Source organism: Pseudopipra pipra, chromosome 13 (assembly GCF_036250125.1).
Source record: "Pseudopipra pipra isolate bDixPip1 chromosome 13, bDixPip1.hap1, whole genome shotgun sequence".
NCBI classification, from domain to species: Eukaryota; Metazoa; Chordata; class Aves; order Passeriformes; family Pipridae; genus Pseudopipra; species Pseudopipra pipra.
The window spans coordinates 19559540-19580509 of record NC_087561.1 but is presented as its reverse complement, the minus strand read 5'-3'; the positions used below and the strand labels follow the sequence as shown (position 1 = coordinate 19580509).

At 43.3% G+C, this 20970-nt stretch overlaps 1 protein-coding gene and 1 long non-coding RNA gene across 6 annotated transcripts in view; both read right to left on the bottom strand.

Annotated features, from left to right (window-relative positions):
• TRPC5 (transient receptor potential cation channel subfamily C member 5) overlaps nucleotides 1-20970 on the bottom strand; it is a 102699-nt gene that overhangs the window by 50708 nt on the left and 31021 nt on the right. For all 5 annotated transcript variants that reach the window (XR_010434141.1, XM_064670266.1, XM_064670263.1 and 2 more), the window contains exon 3: nucleotides 3573-4094. Coding sequence is in view for 4 of the 5 variants with exons in the window: in XM_064670266.1 (XP_064526336.1) it covers nucleotides 3573-4094 (522 nt within the window). In the remaining variant the exon portion in view is untranslated. The remainder of the gene's footprint in view (nucleotides 1-3572; nucleotides 4095-20970) is intronic.
• On the bottom strand, nucleotides 2719-3564 carry LOC135421656 (uncharacterized). The gene is made up of 2 exons (XR_010434142.1): nucleotides 3008-3564; nucleotides 2719-2871 (listed from the first exon to the last, which is right to left on the bottom strand). It is a non-coding gene; the product is annotated as an uncharacterized LOC135421656 (long non-coding RNA).

Here is a 20970-nt window from a genome sequence, read left to right as displayed (position 1 = left end):
GCTAATCCTTGCTCACATTGCTCCCTGTGAAGACTGAGGCACTCAGGCCAGGTTAAAAGATAAACTTGTGTGCCCCATGAGTGTGTTTACAGGACTTGGTGCAGAGAACAGGGGGATGTGTCTGTGGCAGGGCTGGATGCTAATTGTTTGCTAAAACTTAAAGGGCAAGAATAGGTTTTTCTCTAGTAGCTAAGCACCAAAAGGTGCCGCTAATTCAGCAAATGCCTCAGCAAGATAAATGCCTGATCTCCAACAGGATTTAGGTACTTAACCAGATTATACTCTGTTAAAAAATTTACTGTCTGTTCATCTGCACAGTTAGCACTTATTTAGCTTTGAAAGCCTTCCTCCAAGGGCACAGTTTGGAGCACACAGAATAATTCATAGAACCACAGACTCGTTAAGGTTGGAGAAGACCTCTGAGATCATTGAGACCAACAATTAACCCAGGACCATCATGTTCACCACTAAACCATGTCCCCAAGTGCCACATCCACATGCCTTTTGAACACTTCCAGGGATGGTGACTCCACCACTGCCCTAGCCAGCCTGGTCCAACATCTGACCACAGACATTTAGCTTTTCCCACTGGGATTTTTTTCAGTCCTGTATGTTCACTGCTGGGGTCATCAACCTGCACTAGAAATTTGAATGCTGTTACTTTTCTGTACCTGGAACAAACCAGCACCTTCTCTTCAGTATGGGAGTGCAGTTGGGGCTGGGGGGAAAGGCATGGGGGGTTCACTTGAAATGTTCTTCTCTTTGGAGAGAACACTGAATAATGTGTCTAGTGGAGATTCTTGAATTCCCAGATCACTTACACTGGTGCAAAGTGATTTACACACAGTCCTGCTCCTCCATCAAAAGGCAATGATCTCTTTACCCATTTCCTCTTAATGACTTCTTTGAAAATAGTCTTGAACTTGAACTTGTCTGCCCAAGTAGGCTGAAATGGAATAATTTTATATTTTGGGGGGAAATTTGAGGTTTACTTCACTCAAAAAGCAAAACGCTGCAGGAAATTTGTCTACCAATTATTCTAAAAACAACGTGAAATTATGCTGAATAGAAAAAACAAACACCTGCAACAACAATTGACACCCCAGAAAATAACCAAAGTCAATTTTGGATTCTTGTCTTAGACAACTAGAGATTTGACTTTTATTTTTGTCAACATTAAGATATAAAAAGCTTCTCCATCCAATCCAATCCCATTTAATGTTAAGACAAAAAGCTTCAGTGGAACAAGATGATCTGCTTTTAAAAGTCTGCTGTTTCTCTCTGCAGAACTCTCTTTCATGAAACCAAACTCGCTTCTATTTTCCTTCCTGTCCCCACAAAAATTCTCTCAGTCTGATGCTCTTCAATCATGATTAAAAAACATTTCTCAGCATCTCCCTGGCAAATGTTCCTACTCATTTTTTCAGAATCTGGCAGGATGTTTGTATCTTGCTTGAGGTTTTGTATTGCACTAATTATCATGATAAGATGGCCTAATTAACATGATAAGAAAACCACAACCATCCTGCAGGATGCATCAGGTTTTTGTGAACAACTAGGTAGGATGATGGGGTTCAGTATTTGGTTTCCCAACCTCATTCACTCTGCCCCAGCCCACCAGTATTCTACCTGGAAACAGCACAGACTTTAGCTGGCAACACAGAGCATATTTGCTATAATTTATAGGCTGGAACTGTCATGAGTGTGTCACAAAACATGGAATTCGTCCATATGCTTGGAATTAAGTCAAATATGTCTAAAAAAAACAACTGATAAAAGCTGTCAAGCAAGATTAAAAATTTGTTACTCTAAAATAAAAAATCTTCAGGACTGTTCAGCGCCACATTTCAAATACAGTGAAGTCCTTCAGACTTGCACTTGCTGAATGTGAATACGAGATAAGGGTGGCCACAGGCTCACACTTGGATGCCAGCAGTGACCTGACATCAGGATCAGCAGAGATCTACACACAGCAGTGCCAGGGGTAGCCTGGCTGCTGAGGGGTGCACGTGAGAGCAGCATCTGTGGCTGTCAGGTCAGTGAAAAAGCAGAAGTGGTCTTTCTGGCCCTTCTTTGACTCAGTGAACACTGACCCTATTACCTGTATTACCCTCTTCCAGATTAATGTTTCACTACTTTTTCGTGTCCCTAAAGCACCTATGGTGTTCCCTAACACTGTCACAGCCCGAGTAGAAAGCACAACCTGACAGGACACCAGCGAGCCTTGCTGACACTTGGCTGGATTAGCCCAGTAAGGGCAGTAAGTGGCCAAGTACTGAACCCCAGAAGCCTGAGGTTCTGGCTCCAGCTCATTGCAGCAAAGGGACTGGCACTCAGGAAGCACAACAGACCAAAGGGATGAAAGAAAATCTACATCTTTCACTTCTTGACTGTTGTCCTTTGGATGACACGAGCAGCCATTCGGGGAGGTGGAATGTTATCATATCATGTTGGGGCAGTGCACAAAACGAAGCGTTGAATTTGGGGAAGGCAGTGAAAAGAGGAATGTAGCAGGTTCTTCTGCCACCCACATCACCCTCCAAGACACAGAGGAATGTGAGGGACATTGCAATTCAGTTCCTCAACCAAGCAGCTCAATTCCTCCTTCAGATAACCTGGAATATCACTGGCCAACAGTCATATATCATCTACTAAATTCTGTCTGGGTTTGGAAAGAGAAAGAAAATCCATAGCCAACTAATGAAACTGTGGTCAGCATTCTTCTGGAGTTCATGGCCTTTATTGAATCAACTTATAAATCTCTGGATTTGCAGGGCTTCTGAAAGGCTCTGTGTCCTTTAGCTGAAGTATGGCTTTCCTCTCTGGAACTACAGGAAGGAGTTTGAATTTCTGGGAATTGCTTCTCAGTTCCTAAAACACAGATGGATCAAGGACCAAGAATCAACCTGAGGTGTCACAAGTGTGAAGAAGTATTTGCATGATGTGATCCTCTTCTGAGCATCACACAAGCATTTTCACCCAATAAAACTGCTGGTAACATGGAGACCTGAGACAGTAGCAGTGCTCCAGACCTCTCCTGCTCTCTTTAGCTGCTCTCCTTTCTCTGACCCTTATGAATTAATGTTGAATGGGTGCTTAGAGGCGTTTGGTGGCTGCAGGAAGTGAATTGTGTATTATACTATTTCCTGCAGTCAATGAGGAATCTAAGGAGTCAACCTTTATGAGCTAGGCAACCCCTTCTAGCTTTGGGTTCCTGCACAAAAGCAGCAACTGGGAAAAGCTTTTAGAGACAGATCTGGAAATGTCTGAAGGCTGTTCTTTGCAGGGGGATGGGTTACAATGAAATGGGATTCAAGTAGCTTTGAAACAGAAATTATTGGTACTGTAGAAGCCGTAGCCCACTGCAGCAAATCCGAGTCCTGTTGCCCTCAACTGTCATCAAATCCACCTTGTCACCAAGGTGCACTGAGCCTGCTGGTTTGTGATCAACCCAGGTGCACAGGGCTCTCTGCTCCATGCAATATCACACCTGAGAGCCAGAAACACTGAATAAACCCACAGTGAGTAATGAATTGTTTCACCCAATACCTTCACGTTTAGACGGCTCTTACCTCTTTCTGGTGGTACTTTATTGCTACCTTTAGCTTTGCCAAATCATGACATTTTTGGGGGTCCAGCTCTTCACTTTGATCATCTCTGTGATTGAGAATGATCTCCAGTTCTCGGGAGCTCCGTGCTTGATCCAAAAGGTCCTTGGCAAAACGTTTGCATTGCTGTGAAAGTTCTTCATATTCAGCCTTGAATTCATTTTCCACTTTGCTCAACTCCTTCAGCTCCCAGCCCAGTCGGAAGGCTGTCAAAATGGGATCCTCACTTGATAAGGCAATCAATGAAGGGCTGGCTAAGGCTTTGTAGATGTTCAGCCTTGACCTGGAATGCCTCAGGCTGTCCACCTCCGAACTGGAGACACATTCCACACAGTTGCATCTGATCTGGTGTGGGCGTGGAATCGTTACCCGTCTTTGGACAAGCAGTTTGATGATTTCATAGTTGTTGGTGTGAGCTGCCAGCATGATTGGTGTGATGTCTGGAGTGAACTCTGAAAACTGGGTGTCCATCATCAAGGTTGGAACCTGTATGAAGGGACAAACCATAAAGGGATGAAGTCATATCTCACGTGGAACAGCAGAAATCAGATGTCCCTCTTTCATACTTTTGAAGTGATGCCACAACAAAACAGAGTTTTTTTAACACCCTCTGTTCTGTAAATCTTGCTATAGCCATGGACACACACACACTCCTATTCTGGCAAAACCATCTTCCCCCAAATCATGCCAGTCTGCCCTAATCAGGAACCTGTGACCATTCAGCTTCCAGTCTGAAAAGTCAGTCCCATCCCCATCCAAATGCTTTACATGTAAACCTCATCTGAAATGGGTATTGGTTCATACACCAAAGGAAAAAATAACAAAAGGATGAAAGAAAGGAAGACAAAAGGCACAGGTAATTGCACAAAAAGAAAATCTAGAAAAGAGTAAGCACTGAATAGCCTTCCATAGCTATCACTATTTGCACGATATATTCTGCATTGGCAGGCCAAGAACCTTCTTGTAGCAGGTCCTGCAAAAACCAAACACTGGTCTGCAGGTGGGCAAAGCTCTTCTTCTCTTTTCCCTACTGTTTTCATTTGAAAATACTTTTCAGCATAAGGATACATCACATAACTGCCCTCAGAATAGATTCATTGGGGTTTTTTTTAAATGGACTTGAAAAAAGTTAAATGTAAAATTAATGAGCCATAGTCCACTAGAAATAAGACACTCCAGGCTGTGCATTCCAGCTACTATTGCACTTCCCAAAAGATGAGCTTAATGCACACCCTGTTGTGTCTTATTACTGTATGCAGAGAGCTAAATTAGATGGAAATGCTCTTACATCCCAAGCAGACAGTGTTTCCATTTGCAGCACAGGCAGCTCTCTTTGTTGTGTGTTAATCACCACTCAAACACACCGTCCTCTGTGTGCCCACCACTCCTGCCCTGGCACTTGGCATCCTGCTGCTGGAGGGAGGAATGCTGCTTTTGCTGAACAGTAGGTCTGGTTCACCTTGCAAATGTCAAAGGTGCTTGAGACAACTGTTGTCAAAGAGTCGTAATGACAGGAAATATTAGTCTGTATAAATCCTAAGGTATAGATGTGATGAAGTATCATGAGGTAAGTGATTAAAAATCCTTCCATAGGATACCCCCAAGGCTGATTATGAGACAGTGAATCTCCAGCCACAGAATGTCAGTTCCCTGGGACTGAAGGGCCTCTATAGCACAAAAGAGCTAAAGTTCATCACTAAACCTCTACAGATGCAACAGTGGGACAGAGCCTGTTCACAACACACAACACGATCCCAAATGTGATCAACACATCAAGATGTAGGGCTAGTGACTGAAGCAGGGCTCACTGGGGGGCTAGAGGGATTTTGGGGAATAAATTTGCTTCCCTAAATGTGGCACGTGAGGAGTTAAATCCCTGGCAGCCTACAGACACACAGGGTAGAGAGGCTTTGCTACCCAGGCTGGTCCCTACAGAGGCAGGAGGGAGAGGATAAATAGGGCTCATGGGGAAGTAGAGAAAACAGTAGTGAGGATTTGCTGCGGGTCATAGAGGGCTTGTTGTCTCTTAGCAAGGTTGGATAAATGTATTTTAAGATATCTAGTAACAAATGGTTGAAAGCAGCTCTTTTTGTAAGGTCTTTGACTCTCTTCCTTTTCCTTTGTTTAGCTCCTTTAGGTAGCTTGTTAAATGTCAAAAGAAAGGTGCAGGGTTTTTTTCTCTTTCCTAGAAGCTGTTTTTTTTAAGTCCTGATGCTTGAATATAACTGCATTTATCTTTCTTCCCCTCCTTTTTCAGCCAGTGACTGGTTGCTGTATTCAGAGCCTCTGCCTCAAAGGAAGAACACTCTTCCCCTCTATCACTCCTATTACTGTCAAATTTAATCTTGTTTTTCTATATCGAAGTTATTGTACCCAGGGCTGTGAAAAGGATTTTCAGCTTTCCACAGATGAGTTATTCATGTTGCTTGGAATATGAAACGGGCACTTGAGGAGAAGGTAGTAATGTTACAGGTGGGGATAGTGCTACTCTGTCTGTTCCAGAGGTTTTCTAAATCTGGATCTAGGGCACTCAAAGTTATTGATGTAATGTTTGGGATCAAACCAAGTGACCTCTCCTCCTTTATTCTGGCACACACCAGCCCTCACCCTCAAAATGGTGCAGTGCTTCATGAGGCTCTAGCAGCCTCTGTGGTAAAGGCATGTACTCCTGGGCAGCTTACAGCACTTTAAATTGAGGGATGAGGAGAGAAATGGTGGTGCAGAGACACGGAGGCTCCCTGGGATCTGGGAGCAGATCAGTGTAAGGTCTCAGATCACCAGAGCTGAAGCTTATTTCTGAGCAGCAAAGCAAACCAGCGACACACAAAACAGGAGCAGTGTGACTGATGGCTGCCGTGGCCTCTTTACTGTGTCTGGCTGACCCAAAGGCTGTGCATTGGCCAAAAAATTGTGGTAAGTATTTTTGCTGTCTTCTTGCAGCATTTTGATAACCTGCATCATAAACTGTCTTGTCTTAAAGCTCTGGCTGTGCAAAGCTAGCCTGTGCTCAAAGGCTCTGTTCTACCACTGGAGTGACAGCAGAGATTACAACAACACACTGTCATCACTGATGTTCCTCCAGTGCTTCTCTGCCCGGTTGAGATCATGTTTAGATCAGCTTCTTCTATGTCTTGGGTTAACTTAAACTGATGGAAGCAAGAAGAGGAATAATTTATTCTACCCCAAGGGCTCTGCTAAGCTCTTCCAAGGTTATTTTCATTAAGTGACCTGAATAACGAAATTCTTTTCCATTAACCTCATCACTTGACATAAGCTGTTAAGCTGAGTCCTTCAGAATCTTATTGCCACTACTGGCATAGGAGAAGAGTCTTGTCTGTATTTCATCTTGGTAATGTTCACTTGAGAAATTAACACTACCATTAACAACAAGTGACTGAATACTTCCTAGATTTAATCCTCATAAAAGTAGGCTGTTTACAACTCTACCACTGCTTCTCTGAATGATGCTGCAGCAAGTGAAAAATCCCCTTTATTTAAAAAAGGAGGGTGAAGAAACAAGCTTAATTCATTAAAAGAGAAGAAAATGAAGGATTAGCTCACAGAAAAGCACTGTTCAGTATAGCTAAGCTCTCCTCTGAACGGAAAAACAAGTTTTCCAGCAAATAGTGCAATGCTGGAAGGGAGGTCTGGATAGGAAGAGCAGGAATCTCTGCTGATGTTAGTCATGAGTACAGGGTAAGAGGAACAAAACTACAGAGAGAAAAAGGAAAAAAGCTGGCTCTGAAGGTACGATGGCCTTGCTGTAGGACTTTCAGGAGTTTGACTTTGAACTTAATCTAGTCTGGTATCTTCCCTGGAGCAGGTCCTCTGGTTTAGTGTGTGTAAAAGCAACACAGCTCAAGTGTTCCAAGACTGCTCAGCAATGTGAACAAAGGTGCAATAAATGTGAAAGCTAAGGAGATTCACCTCAAAAACATTGTCCTTAACCAAACTGATAGACTAATGTGAATACACCTTTTGCCTTTTATAGACCATGGAAGCTAAAATACTGGTTCAAACATCAGAAGACTTCAAAGCACTCTACAGTGTTTCCATAGCATCTGTCATCTATTGATGCATATATAAAGGGACAACTAGATGAAAAAAGCTGTTCTGCAGCAAGGGACTCAGCAGTCAAGAGCAGAATCTTGAACTCTGAGGAGAGTCTGGCTCTTTTTAATGACTATTTGGGGTCATTTTTCTGTGTCTGCATCTTACACTTTTCTTCCCCCCCCACAGGGACTGTGCCCCTGACTATGGTCTGGTGACCCTGACAGGCACTGGTCTTCCTTCATGTTCAGCAATTACAGGTGCTCTTCAGCTGCAGTCTCCCCACATAACCCTTCAGCAGTGACTGATGTCATTGCTGGCTCTGCCAGTGAACAAAGTGAAACAAAATGTGAACATCACAGCTGAGTTCCCAGTTACTGAAGGCTTCAGGACCTCAACTGTAGATCTGAAGCAACAAAGAATATCTAAAAAAAAAAAGCAAAGCCTAACCACAAAATCCTTTACTTAGTTTTGTTAATCACTAATTGTAAACTTCTTGGGTTGAATTAAACAGACAAACATGTCACTTCTTGGGTCAGATAAACATGCATCCTGTTCTGGCATTGAGGATGCCACCACTTTTGTCTGGAAATAACTGATCTAATAATACTGTTGCCTATTACAGGTGGAATTGCCTCATTTTCAAGCCATCTTCATTTCATAAACTATCAGCTCACCTGGACCAGTGTAATAAATACCCACGATAAAATGTAGATATATTAATTTTCTTTATTTTCAGCTTGGATACCTTTTGATTCAACTGTGTGTTACAGAAGATTTTTTAATTGCCAAAACAAACTCATGCAAGCTTAGCTGGAAAACTACAAACATAACACTTATAGAAATGGAAGCTTGGGCAACTTATTGATCAAGGATTTCCTATTTCTAGTTTCTTTTCTGTGTGCAGCTGTATGGGGGAAGTGCATGTGCCATCCACAAGTGTAGTGATAGGCACAACCAGTTTTTGTCATTCTAAAAAGATTTTGTGCATCAGTTTAGGCTTGATGGTCAGAAGGGGCTTTAGCAGTGACAGTGGTTTTGTTCAGAATCATAGTCCTGTGGTACCACTGGCTGCAGCTCTGTAGAGCAAGACAGACAGAGGCAGTGTTGCCAGCAAAAGGGTCTTGAAAAATATGTCTTTTGACTGGCATGGTCAGTTGAATCCTGCTCCTTGCCTGAACCCAGGAACAAATTCTTTCACTGACAGAATCCTAAAGGCATTACACTTTCCTTATCAGAATGGTTTGGGTTGGGAGAGACCTTAAAGCCCATCTCATTCCACCCCCTGCCATGGGCAGGGACACCTTCACTAGCCCAGGTTGCTCCAACCTGGCCTTGGACACTCCCAGGGATGGGGCAGCCACAGCTTCTCTGGGCAACCTGTGTCAGGGCCTCACCTCCCTTGTAGCAAAGAATTTCTTCCTAATATCTAATCTGAACCTTCTCTCCTTCAGTTTAAGGTCTTTCCCCATTGCCCTTATGAAAAGTCCCTCTCTAGCTTTCTTGTAAGCTCCCTTTAGGTACTGGAAGGAACCTTATAATGGGTCTCTGGGGAAATGTTACATGCTCGTATAAATTTAAGCATTCATTTTAGGTGATACAGTGGTGCATGTTTCAGTAACTGAGTATCTTAATCAAAAATGCCTTGAGAGATGCCTTGTACCAGAGAGATGACAGTATCTACATTAGTGTAGGGAGGCTGGCTTTTCCTCTAGCACAATTCATGGAATGGTGTAATTTGGTAAATGAAATATAATGAACAACACAGATATTTAAAAAAGTACCGTACTTAAGGGCTTTAGTGCTGGTTATGAACAAGCTTTGCAACTTTGGCATAAGGCACACGTAGATGTACTTATGAGCAAGCTCTGCTATTATTGAAGTATTCCACTGACTTCAATACGGCTGTCACAAAATATCCATCTGAAGAAAAGGTTCTTTCTGGTCTAAAATCTCCTCAGTGACTTCCATGCCTGTAAAGCCAAATAAAGTTTCTGCCCCTCAGATTAATACTGCAAAACAGAGAAAATTAGTACTTTTTAGTGCCTTGTAGCAAGCCAAATGCTGATACAAGGTTACTGGGTGGTACACATTAACACTAAAATAGGCACCTTTGAATAAAAAACAGCATGATATAGAATCACGGAATTTTTAATAGTCATTAACTAATATAATGCATTGCTACTGAAAGAACATGAAAAATTAAATTTGTGATATCTGTATAACTGAACAGCTTTCTCCATAACCAGTAAACAAAAGCACAATACAGATATATCTGCTCTAGATTCTTCCAGTTTTAATTTGGCTTCTTATCCATGTGTTTAAAAATGGAGGTGGACTCGAGGGATTAGTCTTCAGAGCTAAACTGAAATCTAGTGCACTTGACAGTGGCAGAACTGCATCAGAGCCTGTGTTCAGTCATGTGTTTAGGGAATGCAACACAGCCAGAAAGATTTTCAAAAGATGTCACCATTTGTGGCTGATGCTACATAATAACTTCTCCTTTGCTGGGGATTAAAAAGGATGAACAAGGAGAGAAGCCTTCACAAGGAAAGGATTTTGCAAATACACACTGAAATGGCCTGTGGCAAGTTATTGCAGACAGAGCACTCTCCTCTGAGCCACTCTCAGACACAGGTGGAGGAGACAAGATGAGGCCCTTGATGAATGGAGTGCAGTCAGTGGGGCTTATTCTCCAAGTCACAGTTGGACGCTGTAAAGAGTTACCTCGAGTTTGAACCTCTTGAATTGAACTGAAATGCAGCCTGAAGTCTGCTTTGCCCTGAATTCCTCTGTCTTGCTCCAGTTCAGAACTACTGAATCCAGCAGGAAGATGGGCTAATGGGCTCCTACTCGTGTTTTGAGGAATCAGAGCAGTGTTGTGCCACCAGCAGCCGCCCCCTCTCCTGGTTCTGACTTCTCATCTGTGTGAGAATGTTTGAGAAGCTCATTGCAGTCACAGCTTACATGTTATGTCACATTATCTCTGTGATGTGACCAACTACCAGTGAATCTTGGTTCTGTCATACACTTGCATGGCCTGGGGCTTGCTGAGTGATGACACTTCTCCAGTTAAAACAAACATAGGACAAAAGTTTAGGACTGTTACAAATCCAGACAGTGACAAAGTTCCTGAAGTGGTATAAGTGACATGAGGACTTGGCTCACAGCATGTTATGGATCTACCACAGCCTTTCCAAAATGCAGAGATTCCCTGGCTGCTTGCTGGAGCTGTTTCCTGAGACTCTCTGATACCAACACACGTGTAAGTCCAGTATTGCTGACATGGGAGTAAACTGAATTATTTCCTCAATATCAGATAGGCAGACTAGGTTCATATATGCCTGAAGCTGATTCCCCCCCCCCCCATTTGGAATCATAAAATGCTGTTTGTTCATTTCTCCCCCCCACCCCCCCCTTTCTTCATTCCCATTTTAAGAGTTATTCTGTGAAAGGAGCAGCTGTTTTGAGTAAAAATTGTTAGGGCTTAGTCTTTATTTTTAATGTTGTTTTTAAGTTTGGAAATTAATTTTGTTAAAGAGCTTCCTTAATCCAGACCTATAAATTTCTTAACTACTCAAAAGGCCTTGGAATGCTGCTTCACCTTAGATGTTTTTTCATTTCATGGATAAGCTTTCCTCTGATCCCAAGCATGGTGAAAAACAGTCCATGGTTATCTGGAAATCTGCAGCCTCCATCTTCAAGGTAATCTTTGTTTTATTATGGTTACTATTTTTCTAATATTTTTCAGGTTTTATTCTGTGAGGGAAAGTTGTCCAGCTTTTTAATTTATTTTGCCTGGTCTCTGTATTATCTATTCCTAGTGGTAACAAAGACAAGATGTGCTAATATGGGTTAATCAACACGCTATCTATAGCCTTTTATGTCATCTTTGTACATAAAACACCCTTCTTCCTGCAATTTATTACCTTATGCAGGTGAGAGATGTTTCATTAAGTTTAGGTGAGGTAATATGTTGCTAACAGGGCTTGAAAAGGGAGGGGTTTTTTTGCTTGGGTTGTGTTCCTATTTGACCATATTCTTTAAAAAAAAAAAAAAAAAAAGAAAATCAGATTTGTTCATAAAACACCATCACAGAGGGGATGGAGTGACTGCACCTCCTGCCAGCCCAGCGCTGTGGGACGGTGCACAGGAAACACCTGGATGCTCACAAACCAGGGGGGTAATTGTTCCCATTTCTGTGGAGGATCGTGACCAGAGCAGGCACACAAAGGGTTAAATAAGCAGAGGACATTGCCAGAATGGAAGAGAATGTGGCAGAAGGTGGGAGGAAGTGTCTACAAGGTGTGTGGAGTCAGAGGTCTCGTGACCCAGAACAAGAAAATGACTGAAGAAAAGAAGAAAGGGCGTTGAAAGCTGATAGGTGTAAAGATGGACATGAGTTGTTAACAGGTAGAAATGTGCATACTGTAATTTTATAGGGCCAAGTGTTGCTTGTTGACAGGTTGAAGATGCTTAGCTCACAGACCAGAAACAAAACTAGTTCCTCTATAAATAGAGGCTTGAAATAAATGATAAATTATTCTCTTGCTGACCAGCGAGGCTGTCCATGTCCCAGTCACTACACATTTTAACTACTAAGTTGTGCTTTTGGTATTGTTTTACTAACCAAGAAGACACTGTGGCTTATGAAAAGACCCCAGAGTTTGCAACAGAAAAGAAATTACAATCTAGACAGGTGGCATGGTCTTGCATGTGAATAAAATCTGCATGGTTGTGATCTTTGTTTATTCCCACTAAGACAGTGACTTCCTCCGTTATTCCTAGTGCTAAAAGTTGAAAGAATCTAGCTAATGATATGCCCTTCATGCTGCAGAGCCTGGTGCTACCTCATCATCTGTCTGCCTGAGGAGTGTGTAAGTGGAGCACACGAGCCCTCTCTCACTGCCATGAACTAAATACCGAGGATGCACGTGGCCCTGAGCCTCCTGCAGGCTGGAGCAGTTTTCCAACATGTTCTCCCAAGGCAATGACAGAGCAAAGACCATGGATTACAGCATTCCCTTGCTGCAGCAATGCAGAGATAAGCAGTGAGAATACTGTTCTCAGCCAATGCCTTTTTGATATCCCTGCCCACTGTTGCCACCAAAATATTGCCCATCACAGGGATAAACAAGCCATAAATGTGACATTCTGCTTTGCCACCCAAGCACAGCCCTATTCAACAGCCAGGTAAGGGCTGGGAGATTCCTGCCAAACTGCCCTGCAGTTCTGTATAGATTTTTATAGATCCCAGACTTTTTTATAGATCCCAGACTTTGTTTCGGAGGAGCTTGTAATTTGTTATGTTCAATTTCCCCATAGAGAGAAGCTTCCCTTGGAAAATGTGTTGCAACTATTGCCCCAGGAAGACTCTCCCAAACATCTGTATCTGTAAATCTAGACAGTTGGGTCAAACTTCTGGGCTGGGGGAGTCATGCAGACCAGAGGCAAACACATGTGTTGTGTGATGTAAGGGAACAGGTGATGCTGTAACTGGGGCTTAGGAGCAAAGGCAGGTGAGTCCAGTAGGCATATTCATGGATGCTGGGTAGGTAATAAAATATGTTTCTTTGATCTGAACTCTTTAATCAACAGGTCTATAGAGAGCCCACAAGTTTACTTGTGTAGGAACACAAAAAGGATTTTTTCCCCTACGAATAGTTCCCCTACAACAGTTCATCCATCCAGCTGAATCCCACGAACATGTTGCACCTGACTGAAAATACACTGTACAGTTTGCCCAATGCAGGCAAGTGCTAAGATCACTCCTCCAGAGTAAAGATAACTCTCTGGGAAGCATCTTGTACAACGGCACATTCCCAGCTTCTCCACGTGGCTGTATATTCAATTACAAGCACGACCCGTTTGAACATGCTGTAAGGCAGTTCTTGGCCTGACCCCATCAGCACTCCTAGGAACTAATAACAGACTTTAGGCTGACCCAGTGTAGTGGTTTGGACTTTGTTTTCCCCCAGAGGCTAAGAGAAGTGGTAGACCCCAAGGGGTGGAAACCCCTAGAAGTTTTGAAGTTCTGCCCAATGGGCGCTCCTGCAAAAATGTAAACATATCACAAGCACCGGAAGAGACGAGTTGTAGTTTTTGGGTTGTTGAGGAGGGGTGGCCATGTTGTAGAGCCACGAGGAAGGGGGTCTAAGCCCCTTGGGGCCTCTGGGCCCTCCCAGCCCCTGGCTGGGGGGCTGCGGGGACCTGGAACAGCATAAAGCTGGGCTAGGTGCCTGTAGTTATGCCGGGAGATGTTTTCTCCATGGGCTCAGAGCAGCAGCAGGCACTGACCAGAGAAACGGTGGCAGAGAGCCAGGAGATAAGAACCTGAACTGAAGGAGCAGCAGAAACAACATGCAGCACCAGAGAAAGGACTCCTGGAAGGAGAGCCGGGAAAAAGAGAGCCAGCTGAGAGACAGAGTTTGGGGTAAGACTGTACCAGCCCCCCAAAACTCCCTTGAGACCCCTCTTGGAGAAGAGGGACATGGACTCCTATTTTGGAGAGCAGTTTTGGACATGCAGCACCAGAGAGAGAGAGAGAGGAGCTAAGAAGCTCAAAAGACGTCCCGGAGCTGGACCGGGACGGCCAGATGGAATGCAGGGGGAGTTGACCTTGGCTCCCCCCCCTTGCACTGCTGCCATGGTGGCAGCCTGAGAGACAGGGCACAGAGGCCCTGCAAGAGATACCAGACCGTCACGAAGACCCCCCTGTGTCTTTGTGATATGACGTGGTGATACGACCTTGTCTGGGGTTACGAAGCCCACGGAAGACCCCTCGGTTGAGGCGATGGGGCCGAGAGAGAGACTTGAATACCTCCCTCGTGAGTGCTGGCAGAAAGCCAGCTATCAGCTGCTGCATGTGGAGAAGACAGACAGAACCTGCTGCCTTAGAAGATGCTGCTGCTTAAGGACTGGAAGGGATCTGTCCTTTCCCTCCTGGACTTTTATTTGGAGGGGAGAAGAGATCTGATCCACTGTAAATACTATATGTCATGGTAGAGATACTTGTGATCATGTGTATAATGTGATGTTATATTTATTTGTACAGTCATTGTAATATATTCCCTTTCCCCCACTTTGAGTCTGGTGTGTTTTGTCTGGAAAAACCCATCTCACATTAGGTTGAGATGTGGGAGGGGGAATGGAGCTAGGGAATTGGATTTTGGGACTATCTCAAACCATGACACCCAGGAGAAGGAGCCAGTGACTTATTGCCACTGCTGGATGGCTGGTAGCTGCCACTGCAGCCTGCAAGCCTTAACCTTGATGCTACTCCCTAGGTCCATGAGATGTATCACCCCAGTTCTCTGTTTTGTCTCACGCCTTGTTCACCTACACTTAAGACTATTTAGAGAACAAGCCAGTGGGGAAGGAGGAAAGAAATTTCCAGTTAAATGCAGTCATTAACTGGAGTGGTTTTTGACTTCTCTATTGTTTAGTTTAATTAGATGGAATTCATTTTGAAGGTAGCCGCCAATGTCAAAGGCATGTTAACTATAGCTGTGAATTATTACTGCATCAATAAAAGTAATGAAAAGCTTGGATGCTAACAGAGCCATTAGGCTTTGGAGCAGTAACAGCTAGTCCTCTGTTTTCAGACACAACCTTTATTCTTTATTGTGCCTTTCAAATATTTCCATACTGAGAACTTGTGGCCCTTTTCTTCTCAACCGCTGCTTTTCTTGAGAAACTGCTGTCGATCAGTGTATCTCAGCAGGTTCAGCCTTCCCTTTTCACTTTGGAGGTCTCATATTAACATGGAAATTACTGTCTTGAGTCATACCAAAGGACACAGCACCTGTACTGAGTCACACCCACCAGCATGTTATGCTCTGTGTTACAGTGCTGGACAGCCAGAGCTCAAGCAGAACAGGCCCTGCCTGTAGGCACCCCTGATACAGGTGCCTAGTTTTCAGCAACAACTCCTTGAATTAGCTGATCTTCATAAAGTAAGGAAGAACAAAAGCACCGCTGGTATGCAATGGTTAACGTCACAGAAGGGCTACACTCCTCCACTTTGGGATAACTCCGTACTTCATGCGAGGTTCCAGAAAAAGATGGTGCATGCACCCAGAATATCTGCTACCAGCACATAAGCAAGACTTTGTTCATTCTCTGTGTGAGTGATATCCCCATATCTATCCTCAGTTTATAGATTAGGAGCCAGTGCTGCAGGGATCAGGAGTTTTAGTTGGGAAGTCCCCAGGTCTCTCCTTCACCTCTAAAAGAAACATAAACCTTTTACTGAAGGAGATAGGATAATATTTCCCACAGCTACTATCCCCAGGTCCCACAGGGCAGGACCTGTTCTGTCTCACCTGCACTTTGCTTGAAGGTGAGACAGATTCCCTTCAGCCAGGGTATGAGGAACACCAGCTGCTTCTAAAACTCTTCCCAATTGCCTGCAGAATCTAGTTTTTATATCATGAGATATCTGAGAACTGAACTGTTTCCTTTGACTTAAACAGTCCCATCAGTGGTAGCACAGGGCTGACAATGAGTTAGCACATCTAGTAAGCACCAGCAAGTCTGTGAAATCAAGGGCTGTTGGTGATAAGAGTTAAACTTTGCAATGGATTCTGACTGCAGGACAGGAATCTGGTGTGAATAGGACAATTAAGCTAAACCACGTTGTATCAAGAACGTTACTGGATTTGGGCAAGAAAAAAATGGCTTAATGAAACTGTTGTTTTCTGTTTTACAAAAGACTGTCTCTAGGCTATTGATCTATGATATCTTAATGAAGATTAAGGTGGATTTTCACTCATCAGCTCACCTGAAAGAGGGTTTTTGAGGTTAAATTTTAAGTTCTCTAACACTATCAAGTGGCATCAACTTTTCACCAGCAGGTGTCTGATGATTAGCAGCTAAGACTGAAAACTTACCTTTTATTCTCTATAATTTCCTCTTCACGACCATATTCTTCCAGAGTTTGTCTCAGTAAAGCTCCTTCTTTTGGAATACATATGGACCTGTTGAGGTCTCACTGACTCAGAAGGCCTTTGGCCTCTCGAAACAAACTGAATCACAGCCATAAATACTGTGATCCCTTTTCTATTTATTCTTTTTACTGAGGAATTGCACTTGTAGCCCAACCTGTGAGCCAGATGAATTTGGAGCCATCTGCCATGAGCAAATTGCTAAGTTCGACAGAGACCAGAGAGATGCTCGTGCCCTCCTTACGTAAACAGTCGATGTCAGCTCCGATGTGAAGAAAACCTTTACCCTGGAAAGGTGCTTATGGCTACACCAGGAATGTGCAGTAATTCAGATGACTGATTAGAGCTCCTTAGAGAATGGAAGGAGGGCTCAGCAGTCAGCACAGACAGTGCCTGATGTGCTGTGGAGCGAGGCAAAAAATGAGGCAAGATCTGTGCAAACTCAGAGCTGTGATACACGGTGGAGAACTGGGGCTGCTTCAAAGAATTCACAGAAGCAGCCGTAAAGAAAATGACCCTGAAGACCTCACCTGGAGTCACAGGGAAAATTTGTGCTAATTTCAGCAGCTTTAAAATGTCAGGAAATACAACTATTACTAATGATAAATTGAAAGTGAATCAAATATGTAGGAGAATGTGAATCTCTGGACATGCATTTCCTGCTCTTTGCTGGAAATTAGACGCCGTTTAAGTGCAGCTTAGGTGCAGAATCCAGCCTGGCTGAAAACATAACCCACTGTATTGATGTTTGTGTAGTAAAAAGAATATCTAAGAGGACTTTTAGAAAAAAAATGCAACAAAACTCAAAAGTCAAATAGTTTGACGGGCACAAGATTTTACTGGAAAGGCAAATTCATTCAACAGGCTTCATATATACATTCCCTTGCTCCCATGGTAGTACTGAATAAAAAAAAAAAAAAAAAAAAGAAGTAATTTTAAGTTCCCTGTTAATTCCAGCCCCATAGGACCCCAGCCAGATATCTGTTTTCCACATGTACCTACAGAATAGCATTAAGGTCTTGTTTTGCCATTGGATGTATTGGACCTGTCCCATGCAGAGGCTACTTGTATTTTAACTTCCAACCCCCAAACACACGAGCCACCTGACTCACTAAGCCTGGGCCAAAGTCAGTACTGCATCTGCACATGCTGAATTTTGCTGTTTCTATCTACCACTCTTTCTGGTGGTTATTCAGTGATTTGCTGTCTTATTTAAAAATAACATGCCACTCACCACTGAGTGTGGATTGCCATGCCAAGCACACATATATTACTCCTCTGCTGCTATGCAGTACAACCTCAGCCTCTTAACTGTCCAGAAAATCAAACAATAACTATTGCACCAGATTAGGCTCACTTTTATTTCCTAGGAAATACTACAGATCCCTGCAGGAAGAGCAACACTTGCATACCCTCTAGGTTCCATGAAAATTAGTTTATTCTGTTGTTCCTCTTAATATTGATGAATATGTTGCTTGATTTCCCAATGTCTATCCTCTGTTTGGGGAAAAACAAACTACCCTATGACTTAAGTGACCAATTAGCAACACAAAGTGACTGGTCAAAGTGAACTATGGTTTAAAAAAAAAAGCTTGGAGGATTAATTGGAGTAAATTGTGTAACATTTGGAAATAACAAGTGAACTTGTAAAAATCACAGAACTAGAAAAGCTCTTTTGTTACTAAATCTATTTTGAGGAGATAATTGAATTTCCTTTATTTCCCTGAGAACTTGTCTCAGCGTTATGCCATGTCCAGACCACATCCCGCCAAGGCCACAAAAGCTCCCATCTGTGCTGTGGTGGATGGGCAGGGCTGTGGCAGCCTCAGCACCCCAACTTCTGCTCACAGGCACCTTCCACCCACTCAGGACCACACCTGCACATGGACACAAAGAAAAACGTGAGAGTCCACCCCAGAGTGTGGTGTGGCATGTTTGAAGAGTTCCAATAGTTCCAATTTGAAGAAAAGGAGGGGTCATTTAAAGCCTGGGCTTTACTCTTTGCTGGGAATGAAGCCACATCAGCATATTTGCTTCCCATGGTAGCAAAACTAAGTTGTTTGCACCATGACGACTCTCTCATTGACCCCAAAATCACCCATAGCCAACAGTGTCTTTCAGCAGTAAATGTATTAGCCATTATTCTGGCTGTAACTGATAAAGTCTTCTCCTCATCTTTATCAGCAGACTCAGTGCAGTACACAAAACCATGGCCATAAGTTGTCCAGAGCAGACAGAATGGATTTGAGAAGAAATTTTAAGTTCTTAAAATAGCCTATGAGTCTTGCTTGGAGATAAAGCTGAAAGGAAATACATCTACTCTACCACGTCACTGCTGAGCACACTAATCTATCATGTGCTCTGCAGCAGCCTTTGGAGGGAGGAGGTTCATGCTCCCGGCTCTCACACGCTCCACATGTAAACAGAGTAATCTCCTCCTCTCCTGAGACACCCCTCACACTGCAGTGAGGGAGCTGTGTTGTTATAGTTACTGGCTGTGACTTACCCCTGCCATCCTCATGGCATTTTCAGTAAATGGTGCTTAAACAGCAGTCTAGCAAAGGTTTGCGGAATAATGATTCATAAAAATTCCCTGAATAACAGGATCCAGGCACCTCTGCCATCCAGCCTCTTCATCCCTTTCTCCCTGTCCCTCACATCATCAATGAGACCCTGATTCTCTTACATAAGGAGCACAACAAAGGTCATTTCCTATATTTGAAAGGTTTTTTACTTCTGCTCCCTGAAAAGGTCATCACATGGGGAAAAGCAGAACTCTTCCCCTCAGGCAGCTCTCAAGAGACAGGTATGGAGCACCCAGGACATTTCAGCTTGCAGAGACTCTGTGGCTGGTGAGACAACCTGCAGCTTTGCAGGTCAAAGGGCCATGGTTTTCAACCTCATTTTGGGCATATCTTTTGCAAACTAGATACAGTCATGGTGACCCCACAAGAGGCTGGAATAACACAACCTGTAACACTTTCCCATCAGGACTGTGGTACGAGGATAAGGCTGTGGGAGTGAGAGGAGACCCACGCCCATGAAATGGATTATGCTGAATGATGTTACTCAGCTGCTTTCGAGATGCAAAGACAACAATCACTTGAGCTGATGTGAACAGACTCAAACAGCTCTTCGTGCCTGGCAGTCAGACTTTGGGAGAGAGACAAATAATAACAGCTCAGAAGAAGACAGCAGGAGAATGGAATGAACAGGTTTTTGCAGACACCAGACTCAGATGAATGAACATTTAAGACAGAGTAATTAGAAGATGCTGCTTCTGCACCTTAGCCTGGAGTACAGCAAAGACAACCAGCCCCTGATGGGAAACAAGCTGTCACATGTGGTCCGAGAAGCTGCTTTCACTCAGGTTTGTTTGGTGAAACTGAACCCTGTGGACATTTAATGAATAGATTATACTAAACCTGATATATAAGAAGTGCTGTGACACCATCTTACAAATTTCTCAGCCAGACAGAAACCCTTCCACGAAGTGTGAATTTTTGTTACTACTCAACAAAATCCCCATGTTTTCTGTATGTTTTAGAACATGTAAGTAGCTGATGAGAACAAAGCTGTGCTGCTCTGATTTATCAGGTGCTTTTTGTGAAAGTAATTAGGCATGGGATTCCTAAAGGACTTTATGAGAAAGGGTCCAGCAAAGATAATTAATGAATGCATATTGATACTGCTGTGGAATAAGCATCAGGAACTTGTGTCCCTATACTAGTTTTGTGATTTGACAAGCTAACCAACTTTTCCCCAACTTCGCTTAACTAAGCACTTCTCTCCATCTAATGTTATATCACTATACATGAAATAAATGTTAATTACCCTCACTGCATGAACGATCAGTGAAACTGCTGAAACAGAAGTCCAGCCCTGCAGCCCCCTACCACCAAACACTTCCTGCAGTCTACAGAAGAGCCTGAAACCCAGCCAGGGAAGTTAATCCTAGTTTGTACATAGAATCTTGCATCAAGCCAGTACTAGTTTAAAATACACCAATGAAATCTGGTCTTGTAATGAACCTTGTAAATAAAGCTGAAACTGGCACCGCATCTCTTTCTCCCCCACACGTGTTCTCCTCCAAGTTGTAAACCCTGCAGCAGATACAATCCTAGCTACAGAAGGAGAGCTGCACGCTGGCACAGAGGTAACAAAAAATTAGACAGACCTACCATGAAATGGATCACTGAACTAGAGACACTGGAGCTGAATTTCAGCTGCAATAAATCAACCTTATTTCATGGACCTTTATCTCTTCCCAGTTAACCCAGCAAGGCTATGAATTTGAGGGAACACAAGTTTTGCTATGCAAAAGATGTCACAGAAATCCACAGGAATCTTATCGCTTGCTTTCCATG